This window comes from Phalacrocorax aristotelis, chromosome 8 (genome assembly GCF_949628215.1).
Source record: "Phalacrocorax aristotelis chromosome 8, bGulAri2.1, whole genome shotgun sequence".
Taxonomy (NCBI): Eukaryota; Metazoa; Chordata; class Aves; order Suliformes; family Phalacrocoracidae; genus Phalacrocorax; species Phalacrocorax aristotelis.
Genome location: NC_134283.1, coordinates 12,670,975 through 12,684,371, shown reverse-complemented (window position 1 = coordinate 12,684,371; position 13,397 = coordinate 12,670,975). Strand labels below are relative to the sequence as shown.

Below are 13,397 nucleotides of genomic sequence, written 5' to 3'. Positions count from 1 at the left end.
GCTGTTATCAACAATAACATTCTCTATTAAGTTACTGTCTGTTAAGTTACCAGTTATCTATAATAATGCTCTCTGTTAAGTTACTGACTAAAGAAAACAATGAACAAGTAAGATAGGTCCATTATACAAAGCTTTTAGGAAAATTATATTATTTTTTTGACATTATAATAGTCTAAAACAATGGCATCTTTTTCCTGCACTTTTTAAAACCAGGTTAGCATTATCTTCAAAAATAGCATATGCTATTCAGTTTTCATAATTGCTACCTAATGAAGACCAAATTCAAGCTGCACCACATCAGAATCAACTTTATGACGACAGCAGCAAAGAGCTAAGACATTATTACCTTTCTTGGGGTCAATAACAAAGTTTCCTTTCTGATTCCCAGACAGAATATTGTATGTCACACCATCTCCATCAGGGTCAACAGCATTAACTGTAACAATCAGTGTGTTTGGGCCTGCATCTTCAGAAACAAAACTCCTGTAGCTGTTAAAAGAAATTATGACAATACATTTATGAATTTAGACAGGAGATAATATATATATGGAACTATACAATGCCTACTGACTACCTGTACAAATGGTATTGCAGAGACCTGTAATTTATTAATAGTTACGTGGATAAGATGCTTCTTTGTTAACCAGTGAGATGATAGTATTGATTTATCTGACCATTCAAGTCTTTCTGTTGTTACCTCCCATAGATTTCCACTGCAAACTTTCAGCAGTATTGAAGCTTTGAAGTTTAGCTTTGCAACAAGACTTGGGCTAAACACAGAATTCACTTTTTTTAACTTTAAAAAAATGAGTTGCATGATTCACATAATCAAAGCAAACATTTGCTAAGTTAAAGCATTGCTTGTTATAGCACACACTCTGACACAAGCTCCCAAAATGCTTTCTGTGTAGTCTTTGCACCAGCAGGACTAAGAAGAGAATCAGATCTGGAAGATATGTGCATATGGTCATTTTTTTAAAAAATCTCTTCTCAAGTCCAGACACATCACTGAAATTGTAAGCTCTTAAGAGGGATTATCAGCCTAAGCTTAACACTTTCTGGAGTAGAAAAGACCCCTGCTTTAGCAAAGTCCCAAATACTTATTATTTTATCTGACTGCATAGCCCAGACTAAGCATACTACAGGCCCGTCCATAGTAGATACCCCCAAGCTCAGCCATAAGAATGAACTACAGCTGGCTGTATCCAACAATATAGATAAAATACATATGTACCACAGGGTTCAGAGTGCTTATGGACCCTCTCTCCATATGCTGAGAATAGGAAAAAATTCAAAGAAAAGAAAATGGATGAACAGAAAACCTCTCCCTTAGCTTTTGTTGTCTAGATATATGTGTTTTCATCAAAATCTTTGTAGAAACAGCTTCCCACCCCCAATTTAATATGCAATGATGTAAGAAAGATAAATTATTCTGGTTTAGCACAGTCACAACCCTCAGGACACTGTCTTAACTCTGCATCTGGGAAGCAAATGAACTGTAATTCTGATAATTTTTAACATGAAATACAGGGACAGAAGAGTTCAAGTCATCAGAAGAGGTCTCTTAAAAAGGAGAGAGTAAAAACTGACAAAATGAAACAGAGTGGTAGCCTTAAGCATTTCATAACTGAGATGAAGAACCTTGATGAAAGAAAGCTCAGGGCAAGGAATCTTAAGCTTATACTGGACTGTAAATCCATTTAAAAAAAGGGCTAGGGCAACATCATCATCTTGATTTGTATTAGCCTGCCACAGAGCATAACATTAACTGCAAACTAGTCTCTCAACAGGACCTAATTTACGGGTGTTCATGATGAATCTATTTAACAGAAAACTTCAACTAAGTGCTCTCTGAAATTCACCTTTGGGTTCAAGATTTCTTTCATAACAGGAAAGATAAAGCAATATCAAAGCCTGGTTAACCTGTTTAAACAAAAACTTGAGCTAATTTGAACTCCAGGAGCTTAATTAAATTCCAATGCCAATCTAGACATATACACAATAACAAATTCCCTGCTATTGCATAGGGAAGATAAAAGCTTCTTGTGAATGTTTGGTAATTTAAAATAATGTTAATTTAAATCATATGTTTCAGTAATCTTTAAATATAAGTTGGCAGAGGGGTTTTTGGGGTTTTTTTTTTTTTGTTTGGGTTTAGGGGAGGTGTTTAACTGTTTTCTGCTTCCCATTTGTTAGAGAAGTTTACAGCATCTTTAATACTATCACTCATTTCTGATTAAAAAATTAGGAACAGATACAAGACTATCAGAGACAGATAAATATTCAATGATCCTGGATGTTAAAACAAATAAATGAAAAATAGGCATCATCTGAAGACTGAGAAACTTAACCTGGTTTAGTTTTTAGAAACGCACGGAGGTCCAATAACAATTTACGTAAGATCAACTTTTCCAGGCCATATCCCCTAAGCAATGTTTAGGAAAGAAAGGAAGGCACAAGATTTTTGAAGCCAGACATTACCTTTACAAAAAATAGGGGCTGTCAGAAAGCTTTGATGTTTTGTTCAGCTAAACATCAAGCTTAGCATCACTGAAATCCCTGGCTGGGTTTTGTTCTGAGCAGCTTCTACTTTTAAGAGTAGAAGGCTGATGCAGAAGCTGACCGGGAATTCCATTACTAAACCTCTAAAGCAAATGCAAGTTTATAGCACTTTTGACATTGCTTCAGATTTTTCTGAGTCCCAGCTATGGAAGAAAAATCCTTGCTGATGCTTTAGAAGGGAAAAAAAACCCACCCCAAACAAGAGTACAGTTTGTAGGGCAAGGCACTAAGCGCAATGAAGTGAACTCCACTTATTGACATTTACCTTGTGTTTTTTAAAATTCAGTGGTCATTTAGTATTCTGTCATCTAAGCATTTTTCTTTAATAATTATAAACCGGTGATGCAGACTGTTGACTCTGTCTAAGCTTAAATTGCCTAATTAAAAGGCAAAATTCCACTGTGTACTCTGGATACAGGCTAAGGACTACACTGAGTTGCCTGCTTTTTCTGCTTGATTTCCTTTTGTGGTAGAGGGGTCCTCTTGAAATGTATAATCTGAAATTACTCTTTCAGTACAAACTGGAAAAAACGTTAAGTGCAAGATCTGTCAAAAGAGACTGTCTATATACTACCTCTGTCTAGCTAGAACCACAAGTCCTACCATACATTGAAAGTATGCCTAAACCTTAAAATTAAGAACCAAAATTAAAGTTGCCTTTTTTTTTTAACTGGTAGTAAGAGAGTCTCAAAGTCAAAAGATTGTCCCGTGTTTGTCAGTCCAACTCTCAGATTTGACTGAACCGAAGCTAGTTACCATCCTGTAATGATAAGCCTTTTGACAAAAATACAAAAAGCAACAGTAAAAGACAAAGATAACACAGTGTTAAGAATAAATGTTTACATTGTCTGTGAAAACACAGGTGCTTCATCATTCACGTTTGAAACACGGATCCTAACAGTCGCTGTCCCAGTCTTTGGCTCTTTGCCTTTATCTACAGCCATAATTATGAACTCATAAAGATGGTTAGGTCGCTCATAGTCCAACTGTGTTGCTGGAAAAATAGTACCATGAGGAGTAATACTGAAGTCTTGACTCAAAGTGTAATATAGTAATTCGGCATTCTCTTTTGAATCGCAGTCAGTGGCTGTCACTATTAAGAGAGAAGAGAAAGACATTGTGTAGATCAAAGTTTGTGAACTGCAATGTTAAGTACTTTAACAAGAGAATTGGTGTGTAGTAAAAAACTGTAATAGAATTTTCCTTGTCACATGGTGCTTGAAACAATTTACAGAACTGTGCTATCCCCTCTGCTTTTTATTGAACTGTTACTTGAAAATAAGCTGTTTAAAAAAAATAAATAAAAAAGACAAGAAAAAACTAGTTAAGTCCCTGATTGAATTCAGCCACTAGATCTTGCCTTCACCTCCTGGATTTAAAAAGCCCTGCACTACCAAGAACATATTCCCACACAGAGACATATATTCTCATGCCCACCTGATCTGTACTGCTGACTTCAAGATCACTCAGACAGATCACACACTGGGTGATTAAAGATTAAATGTTTACATATATTATTCAACTGATTCAAGTTATGTGTTTGTTAGATCCTACTCAAACTACAGAAACTTACGAAAATGTGCAGTTACCAGAATAGTAACTGACAGCCTATCATCAGTACATGATAAATCACTAAGTAAAACAGTAGGAGGTTACAAAATCCTATTTACTAGGGAACAGTAATTTTCCTGTAGTTTAATTTCCTTTTCCCTCTCAAGATTTATAAAAAGTTTATGTAAGGGTTAAGGACTAATATAAGGCCCTCTGCAACCCTTTACTTGACATAAACTTGTTTTATTGTCAGGACCTGCTCATTTCTTGATAAACATTTTCAATAAGATTTTTGTGGTTCACAAAATCAAAATTTACATAATTTACAGAGCATCATCATTTAAAGCTTAAGTTAGTGGTCACATTGGGAGAAAGCAAAGTTTTTCTCAAGCATCCAGACAAAACCTCAGATAGAACAGTTAAACCTTGCAAGAGGCTTTTAACACAAAAAAGCAGTATTCTCTACTGCAAGCCCACATAGTACTCAAAGACAGGCAGAGAAGGTGAGCTGATGTGTCCATAATTTCTGATCCAACATCACTCTCTTCCTTCAAAAAAAGAAATGTTGCAAGAGCAGCTACTATAAGCCTGCTGCTGTAATACCAACCACAACTGAAGTCCTGTTTTCTAAATCCTACAAAGAAGATTTGTTTCCTTTGTCTCCCATCCCCCAGAATTGTTTGGGTTTGCCAGTAGTAAATAATTATGACCCAATTCTACAAAGTGCCATTTGCCTTCAGAGAGTTGCAACTACCCATGTTGGGGCAAGTAATTCTGCCTTCTGAACTGAGTTCTAATGCGGGGGGCAACCACTCATACTGAATGTAATAAATTGTTTTAGAAGTACTAACCTTGTAGAAGTGCAGTTGTCTTAGTAACTGTTTCAGGAACACCAACTTTGCTGTAAATCGACTGATGAAATTCAGGGGCACAATCATTCACATCTGTGATTACAACCAGAACCTTAATGGAGAAGAGAGGAATGTTAAACAGCAAAGTGAATCAAGGCAATGACTTCATTGCTCTATAAATGTTAGATGGAAGAATTTCCCAAAACCATCTTTGAGGCCTTCAGAAGCTATAGCACACAGACCAAGCCATTTTTCTTAGATTGCTCTTTTACTGGTAGAACCACTGAAATGTTAGATTCCAAAATACTAGGAATTGCCAAGTCCCGGTCCCTTGAAGCAACAGTTTCCACTTCATCTCCATTGATTATTCCCTATTATTAATTTTAAAAAAAAATGGACTGCCTGCTTTCCAAGGATCCTTTTTCCATTACCTTATCTCCCAACACTTCCGTGATTCGTAACACTGAAAATTCTACTGGCAAGCATATTACATTTTAGTAGTATAAATCTCCAAGACCCAGTTCTGAATTCAATTACAGAAGCATAAATCAGACATAAATGGAACTGATTATGGTAAAACAAGGAAGAAATATAATCCTGCTTCTAACATCTTTATCCCTAGGTTAAATATGAGTCCACAGTTGCACTGTTTACAATCCAAACAGTAAGTAAACTAGCCTTTATGGCAGTTTATACTGTTACACTTCAGACTGTCTGATGTTGGCTGAGATACTCTGCATTACAGTTCAACAGGTAGTCATACACTCCATCTACCCTTTCATAGGTTCATATTAACTGGGAGTTGCTCTCTCTTAACTATTGAGGTAAAGCAGGTACAAGTTAAATTACATTTAGGCTAAATATGTTTGTAAAATCATCTCATAATCCTCTTTCAAGTCATATTCTACCACTCTTCATCTTGTAGTACGTAAAAGGGTCAACAGAAATTATCATTCTCTGATGTGCTACAGACAGTGTTTGTTACAATGACATACTGTTTCACTGTCTTTCTATGTCTTCATACTTGTTCCTAATAATTCTGCCTCCTGTTCCCTCTACAGTGTACATCTTATTTCCTGCAGCAGGGTCAAACTGTTATATTGCATGCATTTCCTAGCTCAGTGAATCCTTGAATTCAAGTAACTGTAATAACTATATTTAGAAATATTTTTGCTGTCGAACAGCTTTCTAAAACACCATAAGCCATCACCTTTTAATATCTGAGTTTTTACTACTTTCTCTCTTTACAGGTTCATACCATGCTTTTCATATGAAACAAACTGTTTTCTGTTCTGCCTTTGTTTTAAATTGGAATAATCTCCAATATACACCATACTTTATGAAGGCTTAGAGTAAGACAAAACCTCATGTCTGGCTTAGCTGCATCCATTTCCATATCTTCCCAGATAAGGCCTAGGACGTATGATGGGATGGCATATTGATCCCTCAGAAATAACCTTTTCAGCATCTGCAAGAGTAAACTCTTAAAAGCCCCTAAACCGGCCCTCAACTTCTACCCATAGACAGAAAGACTTTTAAAATGGACAACAGAACAGACAACATGAGCTGGGGAAATGGAAGCCCCTAGTGAATCCATACAGAAATCTGGAAAGGGTGAAGGAAAATGGAAGTACACACAGACTGCCAGAAGCAAACACCTACCTCAGCTGCACTACTGAACTGTTCCTGATTTTCCTCTGCTCTGACCAAAAGAAGATACTGGTGTTGGTCACCCTCACAATCCACACTCCGAGTTAAACTGATATCTCCTGTTGCCCCATCAATACTGAACAGACCACTAGGATTAGTTAGTAAACTGTAGCTCAGGGATTTCTTTTGATATGATATAGCAGTGACTGTAAGAAAGCTGCATTTAAAAAAAAAAAGGACTCTTAGGCACATAATACAACATACTGAAAGATATAACAATAATTATACGTATCAGAAATGATGATGCAATTCCTGTAGGTCTGATCAGAGCAACACTCACCGAAGTCAGTGAGATAGCTGTACCTAAACACCAAACATTTTGTTATACAGTAGTCTATCATCTTGAGGTTAAACAGATAAAGATAGGATTCTTGGAAGGAGAACTCAGTAAGGATTAAAAACACAGGAGCAGAGGATTTCATTTTTGCCACAACTGAATTTGCCTACTCCAACTTCCTTCTATGGTAGTTTCAGGCAGGAAACTAAAAGATAAAGCAAGATGCAAAAGATTAACTTTAATAACAGCATGGTAAGTTTGCTGCTGCTGCAGTCATACCATCCTGAAGTTTCAACAGATAACTGCAGAAGGTTAACAGCCAGTCACTAACAGCATGCATGTTACAGGTTATACAGGACATATGCTTTTAGCTCTTGTCTGGCACTATTTTTTTCCACTGAAGAAGTCCAATGCATTTAAAGTCTTCAAGTGGGAAAAACACTTGCAGTATGAAGTAAAAGAAGAAATTCTTTAAAAAGTGTTTTTAAGTGGTTTAAAACAGAATACTAATTCCTCAAGTGTTTGTTGCCTTATCATGCAGGATTCTTAGGAAAAAGAATTCCATCTCCCAGGAGAACCCACCAACATGTATGATCCAGTGACACCTACAACCAAAAAGACAAAACTCAGTTTGTCCAAACACCTCTTTCCCCATTGTACTTCCATGCTGCTGTCTTCTCACTTCCCTCAGGTGTGCTACTGAAACAATGGAAAAGGTTGCTGTAGGTCACTATCTCACTTTAGTATTTTTCTGTATTTTCCTATGGTGTGTTCTCACAGTCAGTTTCAGGCAGTGCACGACCGTATGCCTGCCAACAGGAATTATTTTGCCCTCCTCCTAACTCCCTACCCTGGCTGCATGTTCACACCACCTCTCCTCTCCTGTCAGAACTAAAAATCACAATGCTATGCTGTGAGCACATTTAACAACCCAACTGAAAACTTGGTTTTCTTTTTTTGGCTTTGTCTTTCATCAGATCAGCCCGCCTATGCAGCTAGTGTATTAGTACTAGTGGCAGACCAAAGGAAGAGAAAGCTTTGGTAACGCTCCTCTGCTCAGCAGCAGTCTTAAATGAGCCTACAATTGTGAAATCCTAAACCCAGAAATGCAGTGCATGGCAGCAGCTCTGTTCTCCTGCATACTTGTCTAATTGGTCCAATTTAAGTATCAGAATTTTAGGATTCTACATGGATTTTCATGACTATTTCTGGTCAACACGCAACAGGAAACCACTTTCACTGTGCATATTGTGTATATTAGAACCTCTTCTGACATAATAGTAATAACTACATTAAATACTTCATTCCTTTCAGACATTATCTAGTAACTTGAGAAGCTGACTAACCTATTATCACCTTAGGTGTGCAAACCTAATTTTAAATAGTGATAAAAGATAGTTAAAGAATTTCATTATTTTTAATCCTAAACATTACTGAACCCAAGATGGCAGGCACCTGTTAAGTATTGTAGCATTTTGCAGTTCTTGCATTTTTTTGTGCCTGTGCTATTATAGTTTATTGCAGTTTTAAAGAAAAACCTTGTTGTCTACTATTAAGTGTTGCTTTTTTTTTTTTTTATCTTAACACACCTTGGTTATTTAGACACTGTAAAACTGAACGTTGTAGACTGAACAGTAAAATAGAACACTACAGGCAATATAACAACAGCTGAATGACCACACAAGGAAGACATTTACTGGACACAAAAGTATTCAACTCGAAAAGGATCTGTTTGCCCTAAAAACAAAACAGTCTGGGACAGACAGAACTGAGTATTCAGGTGGACCTACATTACTAATATTTTCTATGATATTTAGATCCACATGGTTAGACAAAGGATGAAAAAATAAAATGACAAGTTTTGTGGTATCTCAATTCTTGCTCAGTTTGTCACCATGATTGATGAAGACAGCAAAGAAAGTCTTTTGTTTTTTCTGGTTTTCACTTGATGGAGAAGGCAATTCTCTATATTTGACACGAAATGAATATATTCTTTCACACCAGGATATCTTTTTTCATGGTGTAACAGTTCTAATTTGTATTCTGCAATCTGTTTGAAAATTAAGACACAGTCAACATCTGCTAATACTTTCCATATAATTTAAAAAGGCAAGAAACTGATTACTCAATACCGCATTTCTGTATAAAAGGGTGACTAAAAAAAAAAAATCCATCAATCAAACTGTATCTTGATCACTTCTATTAAGATATCTGAATTACTACTCACCGTATCTATTTATGATTCACAAACAATACTGAGGATTTGGGGAGATCAAAGAAAAGTTAAACTAGCAACACAATCTCACTGCATTATTTTTAACTGTTACTTACCATTTTCCTTGCGGCATACTTTCAGGAACATAAACAAAGTATGATAGGTTGGTGAACTGTGGTGGCCGAAATCCAGCAATTACAGAGACACAGGCTGGAGACCCTCTGCTTCCAAGTTTATCTGCTGCAATCACAGTCAGTAAATACTCCTTGTCCCTCACCAATGGCAAACCTGTCGTTTTAACCCAGCCAGTGTCCTTCTCAACTTCAAATCTGTCTTCGCCACCTAAAAAGAACAGATCCACAAATTGTTGTCAGCAAGAACATTTTTATTTTATTAAAAGGGGAAAATACAGTATCAATTCTCCAGTTGGTTGTTGTCTTAGAATCAGCATGCACCCAAAAATTCATAAGTTTGTTTAGAACTTAGAAATCAGTAATTACATTCATGATTAAATTTCTAAGTTGCATTTTACTTCTCTGGACAATTATCACTCTTCTTTATCCTCCCATGCTTTGCTGTTGTTTGACCCTAAACGTCCCTTATTAGAAAATACCCTGCTAGAGTTCTGGCCAAGAGGAACAAATTCACCTTTAGAACAGTATTTCTACTCTCCTTCTTCTTACACAGTTTTGAACTATTACCAAAGTTTCTTTAAGACCCCCACAAAGAAAACTGTTAATGAGTCTGTACTAGCTTTACAAAGCTAAGGCACAACCCAGACCCTCAAAAATTTGTTAGAAATGGACCAGAAGCAAAACTCCCACAAGGCAGAAGGAATATTAACCCTCTCCACCCAACAAACTGTGCTCCACATACTCCCGTCTCATAAACAGGCAGTCCAGCAGAGAGGTGCCAACTACTGCTGCCATTGCCACCCCCTTGCCAAAGCCCTGAGGATCACTGATTCCTCCTAGCCCCCATCATCCCCGGGGGACAATATAGGCAGGAACCCAACTTCGCAAGAAGAACACACTTCAGGTCTGGCAGATCTGTCTGTACCCTCAATAAAGTTGATTTTTCTCACACACAGAGGTGAAGGCTTATGAACCTTTTGCCAGAGGAAGGGAAGATCTTTCAGTAACAAAACTGAGGATAAAAGACAAAAAAGTCACAGCAGTGAAGCCTAATACACAGGGAATGCGGGGGTTAAAAATTACCTTCCAAGAGAAAATATTCTACAGCTCCATGGATCCCTTCATCTGCATCCACAGCAAACAGCTTGTATACTTCAGTACCTCCTGCAGCTTCAGGGGAAACCACAGCCAAGAACGGGAAGGGCTCCATGGCCCATTCAGGTACGTTGTCATTCACGTCTGTCACAGTAAGTGTCAAGTGCACCAAGTACCAATCCTTTCCTAACGGTCACAGAAAAATTAAGAAACACTTAGACAGCTACTTATGGCACTCAGAGTAAGAGAAACATGTATCAATTCCTGAGCATGTGTTGTCTGCAATATTGTTGGCACAGAATCCAGAAAAACTTGGTTTTCAAGGCTCTTCTGCACTCACAAATGGGGGGAGGGGACAGCCAGTACAAGTACTGCTGAACTGCAAGACCAGGGCTATATTACACTCTACTAATATTTCTTTTTAGGAAAGATCACACATTCTTAAATTTTCAAAATTTAAGAACACATTTTCTGAAAAGTTTTTTTGATTAAAAAAAAATCAAGAATTATTTTATTTATGCAATGATTACAGCAACACTGAATTTTGAAAATTAAATATTTGTCATCAAAAAATTCTAACCCATCTACTCTAACTAGTGATTTTCCTGGTTCGGAAGTTCACTGAAATCCCAATGTTTTTCACTTCTGTTAAAGATTCAATGCTGTTAAAAAACAAACAAAACCCCCAAAACAAACCACCACAGAATGGAACTATTCAATCCTCCAAAAACTGACAACAGAAGATCCTTAAAAATTAAGGAAAAGTATTTCTTATACCTCTACCATTATTAAATCAAGCAGTAAAGACAGTAGAGCTCCTAAACAAGTAATAAATATCAGGCAGGTATTGCTGAAACGGTAGCAGAAAGGAAAAAATGTCAGACTGAAGAAACTGCTCTGAAATTTGCAGGAATGGAATTAAGCATTCCTGTTAAAGGAGGACAGATTGGGAAAATACCCTGGGTGAAGAAATTTTCTGAACACAAGACCAAAGGATAGGATTAAAATCTTCACATTCCAGAGAAAGCAAACTTATACAGGAGACAGAAAGCCATTTCCTCCTTAATGAATTTATACATACTTTCAACTGAAAAAAAATGCTTCCTCCAATCACACACAGCTAGCTCAGATTTTGAAGCAACTTAGCTGGGATCACACAACACTCTGACACACAAGTATTTTTTTTGTAACTGATAATATTTATCAGCAACATTAGGGAGCGTAGTATAAACGTAACTTGGGCCTTTTGGCCAGCATGGCTCCAAGTGGAAAGGCACTGAACTTTTAAAATGTTTTGCTACCGAAGCCAACTTGAGTGTTCCTGCAGTCCTTATTTAATGCCTCTGGCTCCAGAAAAGTGGTGTATGCACGCCCTGTCTGACTCCGAAAGCAGTACAACTGCATTGACATAGCACTATGTCCCAGCTAACAAGCCTGGGGAAGTAAAAGGTCCAGGTAAAAACAACTGTCTACATTTACAACACGATTTATCCACAGGTTTAATAGTGGATGCAAAGTCAGAATTTTTGAAGTTGATGGTGTTAATACTTTATTTCAGTGTGTATTTATTATTTATACATACATGAAAACATATCTATACACACACACATTTATTTTCAAAATAGCTTTACAGGAACTGAAACAATGTACAAAGAGGAACATCTAAAATTATCAGGTTTAATTTAAATCTAATTAATAATCCAAAGAACTTAGTGTTTAAGACTCTAAACATAAAGTGTTGTCAAGATCTTGTAAACAGGGTTATCTTTCTAAAGAGGAATATTGTCCCAGGAGGGTGCCACTCAGGCTGAGCAGCTGTACTCTCTCTTCTTCTCCCCTTCCTTAACTGCAGCATTACATCCCTCTCCAAAACACACCTATGTTCCAACTAAAATATGTTACTTTGTCTGATGTATGCATTTACTGATGTTACCCCTTCGCTCCCACAGCAGTACTAACATATCTTTCACATCAGTCTCTTGCAAGCTTCAGCTTTTCATAATTACGAACCTCTGCCTAATAGCAAATGGCATATTTAGTACAGCGTATCATAATCCGCAATCTATAAACAACCAGTAAGTGGATTGTCGTAAAGAAAACTCCTTGGTGCAGTGATTAACAAAGTCAAATGTAAGTTTCTTAGTTTAGATTCCTGAGACTTAATCCATCATGACCTCTGAGTACTTTGTTCTGATTCAGAAAATTCTCTTAGAAAAATCAGCATTCACACAACATAATCACAGCATCTCTCCTTAAACTTGTAAAACTGTATTAATCTGAATTTTAGAACTGTAACTGCAAATATATCACTTTTTTTTTCTTTCTCTAAAGAGCAACAGAAAGTGTATTGACAGTAACTTGTCAAATCCAAATTAATTTCTTTGTAATTTTATCCTGTACTCAGAACTAAGGTTCCAGGGAATATAAGCTTAAGATAGCACATATGAAAACAGTGGCTACAGCAAAACCAAACTTCTAATTTATCAAATAGTAAATCACAGAAGCAATCAGTTTCCTGAAAAAGAACCTTAAACATGCCTTTTACCATCGAAGAACACAGATACATACAACACGATTTTACATTTTCATGGAAAAATTCTCAGTTGCCACGTACATCCAAGTCTTACAAAGCCATCTCGATTCTGAGACAAATTGTGTGTGTTATGTATTGCACTTCTGCAGTCAGAAGTGTTGGGAGGCCTAGTCTAAGGATGCTCAAGTTGGCTTCTCTAGTCTAATATCTTCATAAAATTGCAGGTGAAGCCAAAGTTTCCAAAAATGAACTCAAATTGCTTCATTACAAAAAAAGACTGACACCGAGGTGAGACTACAGTAGCCCACACCGCTATTGCACTGTCCTCATAGTCACCCAGGTATAATTCTCTTCAGCATTTAGACAGGCTCTGTGAAAGCAGCTGCATGCTTTCTCCTCTCCTTGCAGATGCTGTTGAACTGCACAGCACAAAACTAGCCAGAAAGAGCATCACAAAAACATCCAAAAA

General features: G+C 36.9%; 1 protein-coding gene across 4 annotated transcripts in view; it reads right to left on the bottom strand.

The window, feature by feature from the left end:
• LOC142061001 (neural-cadherin-like) overlaps positions 1 to 13,397 on the bottom strand; it is a 62,341-nt gene that overhangs the window by 34,753 nt on the left and 14,191 nt on the right. For all 4 annotated transcript variants that reach the window (XM_075101448.1, XM_075101450.1, XM_075101449.1 and 1 more), the window contains exons 2-7: positions 10,384 to 10,581; positions 9,283 to 9,508; positions 6,627 to 6,831; positions 4,965 to 5,076; positions 3,406 to 3,655; positions 347 to 489 (exon numbers count right to left, since the gene is read on the bottom strand). In XM_075101448.1, coding sequence (XP_074957549.1) covers positions 347 to 489; positions 3,406 to 3,655; positions 4,965 to 5,076; positions 6,627 to 6,831; positions 9,283 to 9,508; positions 10,384 to 10,581 — 1,134 coding nt within the window. The remainder of the gene's footprint in view (positions 1 to 346; positions 490 to 3,405; positions 3,656 to 4,964; positions 5,077 to 6,626; positions 6,832 to 9,282; positions 9,509 to 10,383; positions 10,582 to 13,397) is intronic.